At 35.3% G+C, this 19,117-nt stretch overlaps 3 protein-coding genes across 3 annotated transcripts; 1 reads left to right on the top strand and 2 right to left on the bottom strand.

The window, feature by feature from the left end:
- Window positions 1-33: 33 nt before the first annotated feature.
- Window positions 34-14,114, bottom strand: tmem120b (transmembrane protein 120B). Its single transcript, XM_023290203.3, has 12 exons — window positions 13,962-14,114; window positions 11,973-12,091; window positions 11,611-11,727; window positions 11,384-11,443; window positions 11,193-11,288; window positions 11,010-11,099; window positions 10,828-10,893; window positions 10,016-10,077; window positions 3,922-4,014; window positions 3,571-3,635; window positions 3,258-3,326; window positions 34-2,139 (listed from the first exon to the last, which is right to left on the bottom strand). The coding sequence occupies exons 1-12, from the start codon at window positions 14,022-14,024 to the stop codon at window positions 2,023-2,025; spliced, it is 1,017 nt and encodes a 338-aa protein (XP_023145971.1). The 5' UTR covers window positions 14,025-14,114; the 3' UTR covers window positions 34-2,022.
- A 1,225-nt stretch (window positions 14,115-15,339) lies between these two features.
- Window positions 15,340-16,584, top strand: morn3 (MORN repeat containing 3). The gene is made up of 5 exons (XM_023290212.3): window positions 15,340-15,484; window positions 15,599-15,756; window positions 15,834-15,993; window positions 16,100-16,284; window positions 16,441-16,584. The coding sequence occupies exons 1-5, from the start codon at window positions 15,340-15,342 to the stop codon at window positions 16,504-16,506; spliced, it is 714 nt and encodes a 237-aa protein (XP_023145980.1). The 3' UTR covers window positions 16,507-16,584.
- A 687-nt stretch (window positions 16,585-17,271) lies between these two features.
- orai1b (ORAI calcium release-activated calcium modulator 1b) lies at window positions 17,272-19,078 on the bottom strand. The gene is made up of 2 exons (XM_023290200.3): window positions 18,501-19,078; window positions 17,272-18,391 (listed from the first exon to the last, which is right to left on the bottom strand). Exons 1-2 carry the CDS (start codon window positions 18,612-18,614, stop codon window positions 17,834-17,836), a joined length of 672 nt encoding a protein of 223 aa, XP_023145968.1. The 5' UTR covers window positions 18,615-19,078; the 3' UTR covers window positions 17,272-17,833.
- Between the last annotated feature and the right edge of the window lie 39 nt (window positions 19,079-19,117).

Here is a 19,117-nt window from a genome sequence, read left to right as displayed (position 1 = left end):
TTTGTTTAAATATACAAATAAGGCATTATCTCATTAAATTTGTAAAGCTATTTAATAGTCAAAGTGCAGTAAAATAAACATCTAAACATGTATTGTCTGAAAGAAAAATTAATCCAGTGAATGAAGTCTGTTTTTTGCCTTTAGTGTCTCTTCTTCATCTCCAGCAGAACATAAACCAGGGAAACAAGTCGTCTTGGGGCTCTGTCAGCCTGAAGCTGAGCTCTTAGCTTTACCAACAGCGCCCACTAGTGGCACAAAACCAGAATGTGTTTATTGGCTGCAGAGTATATTAGCTGTGGCACAATAAAGTGAATTTTCAGCACTGAAATAAACACAATTACCTTCTGTGTCAGCGTGCAAGACCCACTGACATGTTGTTTTTATTATTCAGGTGTATCATTAGTATTTCTTTTTTTTTTTTTTTTTTTTACAACAATGTACACAGTTTGAGAAACTGTCAACTGTCTTGTGTTACTGATCACACTCAGGCACCCGTTACAGTTTAGAAATGAGCAGCTACATCATAAAAATGAGGAAATCTTGTTGCATTCTGGCAGCTCCTGCATCAAATGTAACATTTTGGTTGACAACTCAACACGATTCAGTCTTCCCTTTAACAAAAGTGATACAGAAATACCAGTGATTCTCTTTAGAAGCATGATTGCACTGAAGAAATGACATGAATGTAATGTTACCGTTTTCAAAATAAAAGTTTTTTCTATGAAGTCAGAATAAGGCATTAGAGACAAGTTTGTTGTGAACCAGAGTGAAACATGTGACCATAAATTCATTAATACAAATATTTAATGGTATATGTTGATCGGAATTAGAAAAATAATCCAGCACATCTTTTTTTTTTTTATATATATATAATAGATTTACAGTACCAGTGCCAATAGCAGCATTTGATCAGAATACATATCTGCAATGTCACATAACAAATTGGTAACTGCCAGCTCAGTAAAGAAAAATCCAAAACCTGCACATGGACTTCAAGTGGTAAACTGAATATAAATCACCTTCCCACGCCTGCAAGATTTAGACCGTGATAAATCTATGTATATATGTTACGTTTTGTTAGTATATTTTGGTAATGAGAACACAAAATGTAACTTCTAGGCATGAATTCACACAATAAGCCGCTTTAATCCTCAGTGATTTGTGGAGACAGTACAAGTTTTTTTCCGTTTTTTTCTTCTTGTGACTTAACCGGACAAACGCATAAGAGCATACAAAACGGTTATGGCTTTTGTAACCACTGCCTGAAGGGGGGAAACAGCGTTGCATTCACTTGTAGTTGCAAATATAAGAAACAGAGCTGCCTCTGACTCGCCACAGAAAAAGAGCACAACCAGGGGGAAGTTCATTTGGGGGAAAGTCGAACATCAATTTTACATTTTTAAAAATTGTTGACCTACCATTTGTCATTTCAGAGACCAAAAGTCTAGTAAAAATAACGGCTAGCAGTGAGTTGAGAACTACATGATGAAAGTTCAGGAAAATGAAGCTGAATGTGTTCAATTTTGCTGGAGCCAGAGACAGTTTGACTGTAACTACTTCACAGAAGTATGAAGCATGACAGACGTTTGGTCTTCAAAGGCAAACTACTTCCTGTTCCGTTAACCGATGCTACCTGCCCTCTTTGTAAGTTGCATATGATTTGAACAAAGGCTCTCTGATAGATTCACGTACCGACAAACACCCAAACAAAACACATTCCTTCCACTCGCATTTTATATACAGGATAAAGAGACGAACGGTTTGTGTGTCGGGTCAACACCACTTTGTGTCGAGCCCGACTGAGCAGCAACATCAACATCGAGTCATTAGAAAGTAATAGCATGTTTGCCGCACGCTTTGGCTGGACGCTGCTGCTGCCATCGAAGCCTGAGAGGAACGGTGGTTTCAGCGTCGTGTTCTCTCGGCCTGATCGTACCGTGGTCAGTCCGTGGAGCGGTTGTGCGCGTTGCTTCAAGGTTACTGGCCGTTTGAAGGGTCCGATGCGTCTCGCTGAGGTTGTTCTCAGTCACTTTTTTGCACCTTTTCCTGGTTTTTCTGAATTTTTTGGTGGACGACTTTCAACGTGGTGAGAAAATTTCCCAGGAAGAGGACGAGAAACGTCAGTGCCAGCATGAATACCTGGAAAAAAATGGGAAAATGGGTGTTTCAGTACGAGTCATGGCAGCTGCACATTTGCTACATGATTCTAAATAATGTCCCTCCCATCTTTTGACTAGACTTTTCAATTTGCAAGTGATGAAGTGGAATCCAAGTCACAAATCATGGGCCGGAGTCTAAGACTTGACTGTGGTCAAATGTTCAAGATCTTCAAAAAAAAAAAACACAAAGAGAAAGTCAGCATTCGGAGGCAGTAGGATTTATTGCTGACAAAAATCCAGGAGTAGTTCTTGGCAGTGATAACACCCCAAGAAAAAAAAAACAGATACTGAGCTGTGCATTGGATTTTATGCTGTGAGAGTTGTTCATTTTTCCATATGACAGGCGTGACACTTTTGACACCATTATACTTTCCTAAATCTATTGGTCAGATCATGACGTCAGGTTATCATATTTCACTCCTAGATCACTCTCTACAGAGGACATTAGGTTATCATTAGGTCATGTTTTAAAGAGAACATACCCAGACACGTTCAGACGTTTGCTCCACATCTTACCCTGATTATTTTGTGGCAGATTTCATGCATATTATACCATTATGTATTGGGTCAATATGTAACTGTGGGACTTTTTGTAACATAGTTGACATGTATCATAGTTGACATTTTTGCTGTTTTCAGGCCTAAAATCAACATGGCCGCCTATAACCAAACACCACATGGCATTTTTGAATAAACTCTGAACCAGCACTCGCTTCAGAGTGGAAGTAGCACCCAGTTCATATCGGTAGAAAATGGATAATGGTGTTAGTCATCAAGATGTATTATGTAAAACATGAATGCACTTCCTTTGAAAAACTGTTTTTAGTAGAAGTTTAATAGCACGCAGTCTTCTAGTTTTCACCACTCACTATTGAAAAACTAACCCATAGTGTTATTAGAGGTCAGAAACTCCATATTTTATATTTATTGACCAACTTCTATGTCTGAATACGGCCCTGAATGTGAATTTACAAGGACGCTGCTTCCATAAAGATGAGTAAATGCACAAATGATTTTCAAAGGAGCTCCTTGCTTTCTTCTAAGACCGAAACATTTTTAACTCAGCTTAAGTGATGGATCTGCCAATTTGATCCTTACCTGCCACTCCTTACAGTCCTCGTGTCCTGCCAAGCGAAATAGGGTCACTGAGTTGTACAGCTGCCAAAACTGTGAGGGAAGGGGAGGCGTTATCTTTCACAATGCTGCTGCACACTCTGGTGGCACAAGCAAATATGCCTTTGATCCACATCTTTCTCCCAAAAATAACAAATGCTGATGCAAAATTTAATGTGAGCTCACAAGCTTACACGATTTTGTGCAACGTTCTCATATTTAAAATACCGGAATACGGTGATAAAGCCGCAATCTGATGTTAAACATGAGCAGAAAACACAAGAAAAGTTCGACTTACGTGGCCGAAAAAGAGAAAAGGCAACAGAAATGTGAGTCCTCTCCACATCCAGGACTGAAATCCCTCTGCACAGACACACAAGAGCTGTAACCTTCACCCGACATGACACACAAAACTACACAAGTGATTGATGTGCTGCAACTCAACAACAATTTGACATTAGAAGTAGTTTAAGAAGCAAATTCTCTGAGGTCAAATCACTTCGACATCTGCTCCCCAGTGTGCTGATGCTAACAGCTGTCCTCATCTTTCACCTTTACCCCATTTTTTTTCTTCCAGGCATGGCGTTACAGATGGCTCAAGAGTTCAAACGATCGAAATGACTGCCACCAAAAATAGCATACAACTCACCCACTGTGAGGTCCAGCTGATTTCTCTCTCCCAAAGCTCGCAGCCTGTATAAGCAGCCGCTCTGGTAGTAATACTGCAGGAACTGAACAAAGCCTGCAGGACAAAGTGATCGCAAAGATTAAAAGGCATTGCAGCACGTCACAGTCAATGCTGTAAGACGATGAACAGATCAGCTAGACTCAATTAGCCTCAGTTCTGCAGACAGGAAATGTCTGAAAGATAAAAGAGTGTCCAATTATATGTAGCAAAAACTAATTCTGTTTATGGAGGACTGACATCTACTCATCACCAGTTACAATCCATAAAATGAAATACAACAAAAAATATGTGAGTTTTGCATTGTCTCAGTTGAATTTGTTACACTGTATAAAAAAAATAAAGAATATTAACTGGTTTTAACTAATTTTTGTTTTTCAGATTTCCCGTTTTTTTTTTTCTGAAAACAGAAAATAAAAAACGGGAGGTAAATATTTGCACTTTAAAAAACAGTGTGTGATCGTAAAATGAGGCAATTTTTTTTTTTTACGGCATTTAAATCAGCTAAAAATATAATTATTTTTAGCTTTAGCTTTTATTTATAATTATAGAAAAGTTGTTTAAAAAAACCCTAAACAAAAAAAATAACCATTGCTTTACAGATTTTCCCTGTCTTGTTAAATTACAGATAATAAAGTAGTAAAATTACAGGGGAGGTAATTATTTGCACGTTAACACTTTAAAAATAAAAAATCTAAAGAAAATAATGAAATAAATGAATAAATAAATATAAAAATAAATTTAAAAAAAAATAGTGTGTGAGCATAAAATTACACTTTTTTACAGCATTTCAATTAGCTAAAAATATAATTATTTTGCAGATATTTACTGTTATTTGTAAGAAAATGCTGTACATTGAGAATGCATAGAAAAAATGACTTAAAAAAACCCAAATAAATTAAAAAAAAAACCTTGTTTCACAGATTTTCCCTGTTGTGTTAAATTAAAGACAATAAAGTAGTAAAATTACAGGGGAGGTAATTATTTGCATGTTAACACTTTAAAATTTTTTTTAAAAAATCTAAATAAAATAATGAATTAAATGATTAAATAAATATAAAAATAAATTTTAAAAAATAGTGTGATCATAAAATTACACTTTTTCACAGCATTTAAATTAGCTAAAAATATAATTATTTTGCAGATATTTACTGTTATTTGTAAGAAAATGCTGTACATTGAGAATGCATAGAAAAATGGATTTAAAAAACCCAAAATAAATTTAAAAAAAAACATTGTTTCACAGATTTTCCCTGTTGTGTTAAATTACAGACAATAAAGTAGAGAAAAATTCCGGGGGAGGTAATTATTTGCATGTTAACACTTTAAATAAAATAAAAAAATCTAAATAAAATAATGAAATAAATGATTAAATAAATATAAAAATAAATTTTAAAAAATAGTGTGATCATAAAATGACATTTTTTACAGCATTTAAATTAGCTAAAAATATAATTATTTTGCAGATATTTACTGTTATTTGTAAGAAAATTCTGTACATTGGGAATACATAGAAAAATTGTTTTTAAAAAAAAAAAAACATTTTTAAAAACCCCATTGTTTTACAGATTTTCCCTGTGTCGTTAAATTACAGATAATAAAGTAGTGAAATCACAAGGGAGGTAATTATTTGCACATTAACACTTTAAAAAAAAAATCTAAATAAAATAATAAAATAAATAAATGTAAAAATAAATTTAAAAAAAAAATAGGGTGTGATCGAAAAAATTACACTCTTTTTAGAGCATTTAAATTAGCTAAAAATATAATTACTTTGCAGATATTTACTGTTTTTTGTAAGAAAATGCTGTACATTGAGAATGCATAGAAAAATGGATTTAAAAAACCCAAAATAAATAAAAAAAAAACATTGTTTCACAGATTTTCCCTGTTGTGTTAAATTACAGACAATAAAGTAGAGAAAAATTCCGGGGGAGGTAATTATTTGCATGTTAACACTTTAAATAAAATAAAAAAATCTAAATAAAATAATGAAATAAATGATTAAATAAATATAAAAATAAATTTAAAAAAAATAGTGTGATCATAAAATGACATTTTTTACAGCATTTAAATTAGCTAAAAATATAATTATTTTGCAGATATTTACTGTTATTTGTAAGAAAATTCTGTACATTGAGAATACATAGAAAAATTGTTTTAAAAAAAAATAAAAAATTTAAAAAAACCCCATTGTTTTACAGATTTTCCCTGTGTCGTTAAATTACAGATAATAGTAGTAAAGTAGTGAAATCACAAGGGAGGTAATTATTTGCACATTAACACTTAAAAAAAAATCTAAATAAAATAATGAATTAAATGAATAAACAAATATAAAAATAAATTTTAAAAAATAGTGTGTGATCATAAAATTACACTTTTTTTGACAGCATTTAAATTAGCTAAAAATAGAATTATTTTGCAGATATTTACTGTCATTTGTAAGAAAATTCTGTACATGAGAATGCATAGAAAAATTGTTTAAACACCCCCCCCCCCCAAAAAAAAAAAACCATTAAATTACAGATAATAAAGTTGTAAAAATTACAGGGGAGGTAATTATTTGCACATTAACACTTTAAAAAAATATATAAAAAATAATCTAAACAAAATAATAAAATAAACAAATAAATATAAAAATAAATTTTAAAAAAAATAGCGTGTGATCATAAAATTAGTTTTTTTTACAGCACTTAAATTAGCTAAAAATATAATTACTTTGCAGATATTTACTGTTATTTGTAAGAAAATTCTGTACATTGAGAATGCATAGAAAAATTGTTTTAAAAAACCCAAAACAAATAAAAAAAAAAAAACACTGCTTCACAGATTTTCCCTGTTGTGTTAAATTACAGATAATAAAGTAGTAAAATTACAGGGGAGGTAATTATTTGCACATTAACACTTTTAAAAAATATATATAAAAAATAATCTAAATAAAATAATAAAATAAATAAATATAAAAATAAATTTTTAAAAAATAGTGTGTGATCATAAAATTACAGTTTTTTTTACAGCATTTAAATTAGCTAAAAATATAATTATTTTGCAGATATTTACTGTTATTTGTAAGAAAATTATGTACATTGAGAATGCATAGAAAAATTGTTTAAAAAAAATAAATAAATTTTTTAAAAAACCATTGTTTCACAGATTTTCCCTGTTTTGTACATTACAGATAATAAAGTAGTAAAATTACAGGGGAAGTAATTATTTGCACGTTAACACTTTAAAAAAAATACAAAAAATAATCTAAATAAAATAATAAAATAAATAAATAAAAAATAAATAAAAAAATAGTGTGTGATCATAAACTTAAACTTTTTTTTACAGCATTTAAATTAGCTAAAAATATAATTATTTTGCAGACATTTACTATTTGTCAGAAAATTCTGTATACTGAAAATGCATTGAATTGTCGTTAAAAAAAGAAACAAAAACATGTTTTACTAATTCTCCCTGTTTTGTTTCAGATAATAACTAGTAAAATCACACAAAAAAGTAAAAAAAAAAGTCCCAAACTGTAAACAATGTCCACATCAACAGATCTGTATTTTCACAAATAGTAATTAGTTTTTTTAAATTCAGAGTTTTATTGTTTTGTATCAGTTAAAATATCATTATTTTACAGATAGTTACTGTTATTTTCATCTTTTATAAAAAAATGACAGTATTAGTGTATGTATATAGCAGTGTATATACAGAACAGATTCTTGCTAGCAGACTTTTACAAATTTTTCTGTATTTTTTTTTAATTTAAGTGAACATCTGTCTACTTAAACATCTGACCTTTAACCGAAAACCCCGACCAGAGACCTCATCACCTTGCTGACACATGATGAGTCTACATGTACTAAGCAGTGACTGTTACCACTAATGTGTGATAAAGATTTCTCTTCTCTTTTCTGCTGAGAAAAACTGCTCTATTATACACACAATCATTTTCACAAGGGTAGAGATGACACATCTGACATCTCACAACCTTCAACAGCACAAGTAAAAGGAGATTCATGATTAAACTATCCTTTATTAGTTGGAGGTCATCTAGTGTTCGGCTGTTTCATCCTTCTAGATATTTACTTCTTCTTAACCTTAACATGCTTGCACTTTGTTTGATCAACTTTTGTGCCAACTTCATTGACGCAGAGTGATTGAAAAGGACATCTCACGGTTAGGCAACAAATTTTGCGTTGCAGGTGCTGCCAGCCTTGACCTGCTCTGGGATCAGTGTGCTATCATAACACAGTGTCGCAGCACGTCTGCCTCGGGAACATTCGAGGGAAAAAAATGAGGAGAGCGTGTTTCAATATAAACAGATCACCATATTATTACTAATGCTGTCTGTTTTTGTATTATTTCCTCATTAATTGAGCCGCAGACTCTCACTGTGTGGATATTTTAGCTTTATGTTGGCATCAGATTCCATTTTTTAATAAGTGTCATTTTTGTTTTATCTCCTCTTTCATACCAAAAGGCAACATATAAAAGATTCTGATTCAAATTATAATGATAAATGAATTAGCTGATAGGAAATTTATGTGCAAGGATTTTTTTAATGATTGATTAATCATTTTAGAAATTTAAAAAAGCCAAGAAGTCTATGTTTGTAGTTTCTCAAATCTGGGTTTTGGACATTTCAATATGTTTCCATGGACTCTTGCACATTAATAATGATTGCTCTAAATAGTGCTATTTAGTAAATATTATTAAGTAATAATCATCACTTGCAAATTGCAGCTCTGTATCCAGGAACTCATCTGGTTCTTATTTTTTTTTTTTAAATAAAAATATTTGTAGTATTTTCATATTTCTTTGTGTAAGAAGTTGATTTTGAAAGTTGTTATCCTGTTTTGTTTTTTTTTTTAACAAAGACAGCTGTATGAACAATTCCTCTCTATATTCTACAGTTTTTGTCTGTAACTGATGATAATACAAATTTTTGTCACCATTTACTGACTAGACAGATTGTCATGGTAGAGTGTCTGAAAAGCGCCAAAGAAAACTATGAAATGGTGGTTACAATAAAACAGGAATGGTGTTGCTTGTTTAAACTGCTGCACAATAAGTCAAAGGAAGAAGTTACTTCTGCTTTTTGAGGACTTATTTTAACTGAGAAATGGTCCCAGCAGACATACTACCTAAAAGAACAAAGGTTAGGTGCTGTATCTGGTCCAGATTTGGAAGGGAGATAGGGTTGTAAATGCTCACAGGGTCTAAGAATCAGACTAATTCCTGGGTAGGTTTTCTGTGGGTCAGACGAGGAAGAATATGGGTATTCATTTTTGACAGTTTGGTCAATATTTGTGCAATACTTCTGTCACTGAAATAGGGAATGCTCTTTTACGACGCATTTTTACATATTTTTTTTGCACAAAGTTACTTTTGTAATGTTGAATACAATCTTTTTAATGGTCATTGTCTATAGATATCACATTAAAACGGTTCATCACTCAATCTCCCAATAATTCACCACAGTTTCTCATCAAGAGGCAGTTAAAGGGTATTCAATATAGGCTCTATGTACCTACACAAATATACTATGAACTGTGCTTATCTTTGACCTGTTAAATTCTATTATTGCTTTTACTATATGATCACCATATAAACCTTGATGGCAGAAACAGCATCCCAGATCCATAAGAGCAGTATTACTATACTTGTGCAGTCCTGATGCAAGCAGAACAAACATCTGCTACTGCCTTCATAAACCTCAGAGCGTCTACATACATACATTTAGGTTTTCTACACCTAATGCTTGGAATAAACTACAATCTCAAAATCAACTTCAATCCCTTGTTACACTGAATGAGTTTAAAGTTCTGGTGAAATCATTACAGTCTACCTTGTCTGTGTGCAAGTTTTAATGCTGTTAATTTTATCTGTTGTTTACTGTTTTTTTTAATGTGGCTATACTGCTGCCCTCTTGGTCAGGTCTCCCTTGTAAAAGAGATCTCTGATCTCAATGGAACTAACCTGGTTAACTAAATTCTAAATAAAATCAACATACAGAAGAATGCAGTAACACATTTTGTTGAGTAAATTGACTCATAGCTCTTACTTTGATAGATGGAGAAAGCAAGGAACTGGCTCCTGAACATCTGATACATAGGTCCCTCTGGCCTGTGGAAACACACAAGATTAATCAAAATCACTCAATACTGTGCAATAACTACATATCTCTATGCAGTAACACACTATTTATTACCTCTGTGCATAAAAAAAAACACTATTTATTACACTGTATGTTTCCATGTAGTTTTCTTAGAAAATGCTAACTTTACATTTTATGTTTATACTTTTTCTACTTATGTTTATAGGACAGATTTTCCTACTTATTCTTACATATATATTGTACTGTTTATATTTTATGTTTACATCAAACCCATCCAATTCATGTGCAATATTGTAATTTATTTTATTGCATTATGTAAATATAATGCCACTGTTTTTGTAATACATTCTATCTTTAAGTGAATTCCACGTTTATTTATTCACTTCATTTATTCACTTGTAATGTTTCATCCTGTTCATCAGTCACCTGTAATATGGCTGAAGCTATTTTTATATCTATATATAGTATTTATTATCTAACTAACCTTTTGTGAGTACTGTAAGTTTCAGTTACCAAGTAAAAATCCTTGTGTATGCGCTCAATTGGCAATAAAGCTTTTTCTGATTCTGATATTTCTAAGGCTTGAATGAGAGCAACAACAACATAAGAAATTTCTCCTCGGGGAACATTAAGATATTTCTGATTCTGGTTCTGATAATGTCGTTTTTAAGTGGCTTAGCAGTTGCTCTTGTTTCTGAAAAAGCTCCAATATGACGCTGAATCAATATAACGCCATAAAATCAAAGACAATATCTCACCAGGTAAGCATAACACCTGACAGAAAGGTGGACACATAATGGTGAGACACCCACCAACCTTTGATCCTGAAAAACACATGAAGAACAGGGGAAGACATGAAGAAAAACATTTACAAAACTAAAATTCCCATTACAGAAAAATCATAAGTTCTATGTTAATGAGGAATATGGCCACAACAAACCTGGAGCCGTTGCTCATGAGGATGCTTTCCCTTATAGTCAGTGTGCAGTAGTACCACACCAGCAGAAAATTGAAGATTTCATCAGTGACTCTAAACAAAGTCAAAAAAACATGCCAAAAACAATGAGTCACCATTTAATAAGCCCCACCAACAATAAACCTTCAGGGAGAAATGTCATCTCACCGACAGTTGAGAAAGAAGAGGCAGGTTATTGCTCCAAACATCAGGATTATTGTCATATAAAGCTTGAATTTCTCATACTCGTCTTTGTAGGCAAATCTGTGAATAAACAGAGAAAAGAAGAAGATGAGAGAGTGACAACATGCAGAAAAGCTACGTTTCAAGGAGAACTTAAGACAAAATGCTTTACATACTTTGCCTGGTTACTGAGAAGCGTTACGTTCACGTTGCCCAGGACCAAATTCAAGTACAGCCTGTTAACATAATAAGTAAATAAACAAACTTTAAATGTAGTTTTTTCTATTTATACTGATGAAATATAGGGTGGCCTTTAGAGCTCCCATGATGTAGTGTGTTTTCCATGCTTAGCCAGGTCACAAAGTGTTGAATATTGAGCTTAAGTCATGAAAAAGTAGCTTACCCATTCTTCTTTGGCAAATATGCTTCCATATCAAAGAAAACATTTTCTTTATCTTTGATTTGTGTCTTGATGTCTGTTATTAGTTTCAACTCTTTCTCTTCACATGTTTGTGCACACCTGAAAAGAACAGATGGAGAATTCATGAGTGAAATAATCAAGAAAGAGGAATTCATCAGATATACTGCAAATAACTACAAGTCTACAGACTGTCACGCATTTAACCAAAACAAAATGAAAACTATACGACTGCTTCCTTTGAATGTACAGGAAACACATTAAAAGTCACATTCAGCTGTAGAATTTTATTTGCTATTTGTCATTCCTGCTAAATATCATTCTTAATAACGGCACACTGTACTTACTTGGACAAGCTGTGTCTGAGGTCTTTTAGGCCTTTTCTTTGTTTACTGATGGCGCTGCTGCATGTTGTCTGAAGATTGGTGAGCTCCTCTAATTTCTGTCTGTATATTTTGTGAGTTTCCTGCGGATAACGCAAACAAATGTGGGGTTAGAGACTGAGTAGAAACATCTGCTGCTTGTCTGAAATGTGCAATGAACGACATCTTCTGTTTCTTATATCACAAACATGTTAAAATACACTTACAAAGCACTGCTAATAGGTGTTTGCAACCAATCAATAAACGAGCTTAAACTGAATTTTTCCACATTGTCCTTGAAACACTTCTTTGAAAGAGTGAAAATACATCCCCGTCTCACCCAAACCTTTGCCAAGCTAAAAAAAAAAAAAATTCTCAATGGACAACAGTGGAAAGCTCTTGGCAAACAGAGTCTCTTTTCACCAGAGATGGAAATGCTCCATGGCGTGAAATCTTGTTTGACCCTTCTGTCTAAACACAAACAGGCCATGACATCACATTATGTAGTGAAATAAATATTGCACTTATGTGCACTTTTGCTGGTAGCTTTCAGCTGCACATCTCTGGTTTATAAAACTGGACTGAGTCTGTGGGTCCTTGGAATCAGCAGATAATCCTGTGGTCTGAGGTTAGGGACTTGTTACCGAGGGGAGGATTTGCACACCCAGGACAGCGGTTTATTTCCTAGAAACCCACATCTACAATCTAAACAGGCCCTGATGGGGTCATGTGGTGCAACACTAGGAACACGGGAAAAGGTCAGCTTTCTTTAAGACATGCATGATAGAAAATTGATTTAAGCAGAGAACGGAAGAAGACCTGAACAAAGACTGTATGTGTCTTGTCATCTAAAGTGTAGACCTGCTTGAAAAAAGGCTTTTTCAGGAGCGTGGCTTAAACCTACACAGAGTACACATTACATACTAACTGGTCATTCCTGTCCTGTACTAGACAGAGAACAGAGACAGAGTGTGATGGGGTTATGAAATCAGTTCCTGGTGGATTACTAATCCATTGTGTTCTTGTGCAATTAATCAAAATTGGTAACATCCTGAAAGAGCTTCTGAGCTGAAAAAGGAAATTGAAAAGCTAGACACACCAACCACTGTGTTTCCAGTGTATACAGTATATCACATGATAGTTTTCTGTACACATGTTCGAGTCTCTGTAAACCCACAAACCCCAAACATATGATTTAAACCTGGTATGCCACAAAGAATTAAAATCAGGAGGTAAATGTAGAAGCTCAGATGTAAGCGTCATTTAGGAAAATCCCTGGGCAGATGACGATCACATCATCATCCTCATCCTTCCCTGTGGAGCAGCTCTAGATTTTACATTTTGATGGCATCACAGTTCCAGCTGTCTAATACCAGCTGCATAATCACACAATATAAAACGCCTCATGCATAATCGCAGTGAGAAACACTCTCTCCCGTATGTTGTTTCAAGTTAGCTAACTAGAGCTAACCTGAGCTAGCTTGACAACTTAATGATGGATGACGATGTGTTCAGTGGCTGCTAAATGTTACATGCAGGAAAAGAAACGTGGACAAAAAGCACCTTTCCGACCTTTGCCTAACTTTGACAGCAGTTGCTCAACATTGATCAATCGCACCATATTGCACTGAGGGGTTAGCTAAGGTACTGTAGCTGCTCATTAGCCGCAAAACACAATAGCAGCAAAAAGACACGCACCCTGCTGCTAACGTTAGCGGCTAGACGCGCATGTTACAGTGGACTGAAAGAGGATAAAACCCCCAGGAAACATCTCACATTCCCTAAATATCGTTACCAACAGTGTCACTACTTGCTTATTGCTGCGTTTACGGCTGAGCAGAGAATGAATGGCGAACAGGAAAGAGCCAGACAAACTACCGTAGCCTCTACAGTATCTGCTGTCAGTGCCATCCGCTACTGACACGCTACTGCCTGCAAAGCCGCCGCGGATACTATTAGACTCAGTGCTGTCACCTGTAATTGTTGATATTCCTCGTCAATTTCCTCCCACTCCGTCTGAAACTTCGGTTTGGACATTGTGGTCCAGTAGCTGATGGGTAGAAGAGGACGCTTCCACACGGCTTCAGCCTCCACCGAGTCTCTCCTCTCGCAGGCTGCTCCGGTCACTCAGGCGCTTTTTAAACTGTGCTGCACGGAGCATGCGCACACCGTAAACCGCCGTTAACACGAACGTCACATGAACCGGGGTTGAACCTGCTACAAGTAAACAAAAACGTATTACAAATAAATAAAATGACTCAGGTATTAGAAAGGACGCCCAAATATATTTATTTTGTTTTATATCAACCTCTAAATTAAATGTATGAGGCACCAATCACAGTACACATTGCTGTTGCTAGGATACAACAAGTACAATGTAAACTTGCTAGCTCTCTAACGTGTTTTCCTAATTTCCTCCGGGTCTGCTCGGCTTGGGTTTTCAAGCGGACTGAGTTTAAGTAAGTCATCCGCTTGGACACATCGCTGAGGTGAAAGTACTTTGCTTTGAATGAATATTTGATGTTCAGTTTTTTACCGTTTACAGTAAGTAACCTAGAAAACTTAATTAGCTAGCTTAAATGGCCTTGTAGCTAACTTGCAAACGTAAACGCAATAAATAGACATGCTCTCATAATACACATGGCTAAAAAAGTGATGTTTTAGTCAGATTTTATATATTTTGATGAAGTAAATATATGTTTGTAATATATATAATTTGCTTCTTTAAATTTGATCTCCTGCACTGAACTAAAGTCAATGTAGACCCTTTCTCCTTCTGTATAGTATAACTTTGATGACTAGTATTTTTTTTTTTTTGCCAGACCTGTTGCATTTTTATGTCCCATGTAGTTTGCTAAGATCATAAGATCAGAATATCATAGCAGTTCATCGATCTAATAGGTTTCCTGAACCTTGAAACTGCATCCCCACTTTGATTTTCAAAACCTAATTAAAAATTTTCTTGTTTGCTTTGACAGTTTAAAACCAATTAAAAGTTTAATCTGGATGCAAAGTCCAAATGACTTACCCTGTGATTTTTCATACAATGATGGTGATTACATTTGTTGTTATGGCTTGTTTGATTTATGGTTTTGATTGATTTGTTTTTAATTAGTTTGAATGGTTTTGTGATATAAGGGTGTAACTGATTTGTTTGTTTTTAATTAGTTTTCATGTTTTTATGGCTGATGTTGTGCAGTGCTTCAACATTTTGTTGTGTTTAACTGTGCTATATAAATAAACTGACTTATGGATGGAAATGTGGGTGGAAATAAACTACCTTTTACAGCTTCATAGGTCAAACATATTTCTTTTTATTTTTTATAGTGTTTACATCAAGCTACCTCCAGCCATGCCATATATTAAAACATCTAAAAAAAGCCTTCCAGTCTCAACATTGTTAGATATTAAGTCTCAGAAATGTGGACTGCGGCACACAGTTTACTCAGTCAGTGGCAACGAGTACACTGGGGAGTGGCAGAACAACAAGAAGCATGGTGAGATACTCGGTTACAGCTTCCACTTAACTACTGAAATGTCTGTGAATGCCTGGCCATTAATCATTACATACATTTGTTACATTATAGATAAAATGTATTTTTTTTTCCAAGGCAAAGGAACTCAAGTTTGGAAGAAATCTGGTGCCATTTATAATGGAGAGTGGAAATTTGGAAAACGTGATGGACATGGTACCTACAGTGTTCTGCTTCCAGAATCAAAGGCTTACGCAAGAAAGTACTGTGGTGGATGGAGGAATGGAAAGAAGCACGTATGTTTTTGACATGTTTTACATGCACACTGTGCCAGGTGTGTGTTGCATCTGTGATATGTTTCTATTTTTTTCAGGGGTATGGAACATACTTTTACAACAACTCTTCTCTTTATGAGGGAGAGTGGAGTGAGGACCAACGCAGCGGCTGGGGAAGAATGTACTATGAAAACGGAAACATCTATGAGGGAGAGTGGATGAAGGATAAGAATCACGGACATGGCATCATTCGATTTTGTAAGAGAAATTTGGTTTACATACATTTCAGTCAAAAATAAGTTATGGTTTGGAAACCCTTACATAGTATGGAACTGTAAAATCTGACTTTCATCTTGTGTTCTAGCAAATGGTAACTGGTATGAAGGCACCTGGCAAGATGGCAAGAAGAACGGCAATGGAAAGTTCTACTATTCTGACAAAGGCCAGCTTTATGTAGGTTTTTGGGTGGCTGGAGTAGCAAAATGTGGGACCTTGACTGATTTTGGGAGGGATGAAGCACCAGCCCCGGCAAAGTATCCAATCCCAAAGGTAAAACACTGCCACAGACTTTAACAGCCATGCATCTTATTAAATTACTTGATTTTCGCACCACTTACATAACACAGTCAAATAAGCACTGACAACAAATCCTCTTTCCGATGCAATATTGTGGATTAAAACATGTACCTGTCTTCTTTTTCCAAGCTACATCTGGTGGACATGGAGTTGGTTTTAAGGGAAGCCAAATCAGCTTACCTTGATCAGTACTGATAAACAACAAGAAGCAAGTTTCCACTCCAGCACATGCTCACTGATAAGGAACAAATAAAAGGAAAGCGCATAATGGTATTCAGAATGTTTCATTCATTGTTAATATTTTAAGTCAGATTATTTGTTTCAGAGGAGCAAACGAGCTCCTGTGTTTCTAGTGCTGAAATTTAATTTGTATTTAACAGAGCAAATATTTGATAATTTAAACTCTGCACATGAAGAAAAATACCCAATTACATGTCTAGAACTGAATTAATTAGATTAAACCACTTTGATACCAGTGTAAGCACACAATCAAAGCCTGTGGATTCAGTTATTGTAGGCACACCATTAGGTGTTTTTCTTCACACGCACCTGGACTCCTACCTTGTTCAGCATTGACAATTTACTCAGATCAGTTTCTCTAAATTGATCAGAACAAAACACTGGTTAAATGTGAATAAACATGACATGCTAATTCAGGAGACAAGTGGAGTGCTCAGGCTTTACAAAATGAAACACGGAGGAACACTAGAGCTAAATATCAACAGGTACTCCACAGAGGTCAAACTGTGCTGATACAAGAAGTGTAATGATTTAGATTCTAAAGAAACTTCAGTATAATGCCTTTGTACAGCATGAGGATGATTGTTGATGAAAAATGGTGTGTATTTATGCAGAAACTCTCTTTCAGTGAGTTGCATTTAACTTGCATATCCTAACATTAGAAATTAGTTTTCAAATAGTCCCTTCAAATCATTTTCTACACTTTTTAAACTTTGAAAGTCAGTTGGTAAAAAAAGGTTTATTTTAACATCACAGCCTCTGCTACAGATGTCAGCAAATATACGCTAATAATACTGTAGTTTAGGCGAGTGATTAGTCAGTCAGCGCAGAATGCATTCTGAATGCAAATGGTGAACAGTACAATAGGTCATGTAAATATGGAGCAAAAAGTTACATACGTGTGGTTCACAAAACACAACAAAGTAATATACATAAGCAAATGCGAGTATTCACTGATAAACTGGTAAATAAAAGCAGCAGGCAACAGACAGGATGCCAAGTTACTCTTCAGATGTCCCAGATGTATGTAGACGTAAATCAAGCAACTATCACAGTTAAGACTTCATGATGTCAAGCTACATGCATTATGGCAGATTTGTGAGTTCAGTTGAAACAAATTTGTCTTCTAAAAATACAGTTCCTCGCAAAAGTAATTTCAGAACAAAGAGTGAGGAATATCTTCATTCCTGTAAAAAATTAGAAGCCAATAATGTGGCTTCTTCCTTGGACAAATCCCCTCGGAGTCAAAGTTAAACCACAAATGTGTATCCGCTGTACACATTTATGGGAAATGTGAGCTTGGCGACTGAAGAATGGAAGATTCCCCTCTGTTGTCGAGCTCGTTTTGGAGCCTGGTGAGGTTAGAAAGCTCCTCCAGCTCCTGAAACTGTCTGTCTGTCTTGTGGCTGACCAAGGAGCGATAGAAATGTACAGCGAAGACGATGAAGACTAAACCAAAGGGCACCATAATGGAGGTGGAGGTAATGGCAGCAGCCACACCAGATGAAACTGTAGTACTATTGGATGTTTTGGGCTTCACAGGCAAAAATTTGACCCAGCAGAGTAGAACCACTTCAGCGAGGAAGAGCAAAGTACCAATAACAGTAGAAAAAGCCCAGGCCAGTTCAATGTGCCGGTGCATCCTCTCGTGCGGAGACTCCTTCACAGAGTTGAGATTGTGGACGTTGCTGACGGCCTCTATGTTGGGCAGAATGCAGGTGCTGACCATCAGAGCGAACAGGTGAACAGCCACGAGCACAGTGGTGCAGGCACTGAAGGCGATGAGGAGGGCAGGTGGGTAAGGATAGCTGTTGTCTAGCTGCACTTCTACCATGGCCACCTGGGGAGAAGGGAACAGGAAGAGTACAGGAACTTTACACACATGTCAGCTCTGTCATGTGACTGCAGCAGTCATCTACAGCAGGATGTTTGGGGGGGGACGGTGTTACCATGGCAAATCCAGAGAGCAGAGCTGATGTCCGGCTGGAGGCTTTCAGTTTAGCTCGACTCAGGTACAGCTTCCTCCAGGAGAGTGCTTGCAGTGAATGCTCGCTCAGACTCATGTTGCGCCAAATATCACACAAGGAAAAAAAAACGCTGGAGAAGCCGCACAGACGAGGTTGTCACTGCTGTGTGAAAAGAGAGAAATAAGAGTCCAACGGTGTACACTTACATAGCATTTAACCTCGCCAGCTGACGGAACTGCGGAAGCTATTTTTTCACCAGCTGCCTTCAGCGTGCTGCACCTTACATTACCCAGAAGCCCGCGCGGTTTGAGGGCAACATCCGTTAGTAAACTAAAGCCCCGTAAAGCGGTCACTACTCATCCCTGTAGTAGCTAACACGGGAGCAACTAAGTAGGTAGAAATGTTAAGAGAAATGCTTTATTATACTACTTCACGAAAGGCACTTCCGGCATATTAAAAGTGTTTTTTTTTATTTGCAAATGAATGAAAGTGGATTTAAAAGCTGCTTTTAAAAATATGGAAAAGCTAGTTATGAAATATGTGCTAATAGTACTTAGAATTATATATTTTTAATTTAGTTTGACCCACAAACAAACAGC

The sequence above is a fragment of the Amphiprion ocellaris genome, chromosome 17, assembly GCF_022539595.1.
Source record: "Amphiprion ocellaris isolate individual 3 ecotype Okinawa chromosome 17, ASM2253959v1, whole genome shotgun sequence".
Lineage (NCBI taxonomy): Eukaryota > Metazoa > Chordata > Actinopteri > Pomacentridae > Amphiprion > Amphiprion ocellaris.
This window is presented reverse-complemented; position numbering and strand designations above follow the sequence as displayed.

Excerpts from the sequence above, each read along its gene's own strand:
- tmem120b (XM_023290203.3), bottom strand. The coding sequence starts at position 14,024 with ATGTCCAAACCGAAGTTTCAGACGGAGTGGGAGGAAATTGACGAGGAA. Across the intron at positions 12,092-13,961 it reads AGGAATATCAACAATTACAG|GAAACTCACAAAATATACAG; the intron begins GTGACAGCACTG and ends CGTTATCCGCAG. Across the intron at positions 2,140-3,257 it reads AGGACTGTAAGGAGTGGCAG|GTATTCATGCTGGCACTGAC; the intron begins GTAAGGATCAAA and ends ATTTTTTTCCAG.
- morn3 (XM_023290212.3), top strand. The coding sequence starts at position 15,340 with ATGCCATATATTAAAACATCTAAAAAAAGCCTTCCAGTCTCAACATTG. Across the intron at positions 15,485-15,598 it reads GCAGAACAACAAGAAGCATG|GCAAAGGAACTCAAGTTTGG; the intron begins GTGAGATACTCG and ends TTTTTTTCCAAG. Across the intron at positions 16,285-16,440 it reads CAAAGTATCCAATCCCAAAG|CTACATCTGGTGGACATGGA; the intron begins GTAAAACACTGC and ends TCTTTTTCCAAG.
- orai1b (XM_023290200.3), bottom strand. The coding sequence starts at position 18,614 with ATGAGTCTGAGCGAGCATTCACTGCAAGCACTCTCCTGGAGGAAGCTG. Across the intron at positions 18,392-18,500 it reads TGCTCTCTGGATTTGCCATG|GTGGCCATGGTAGAAGTGCA; the intron begins GTAACACCGTCC and ends CCTTCTCCCCAG.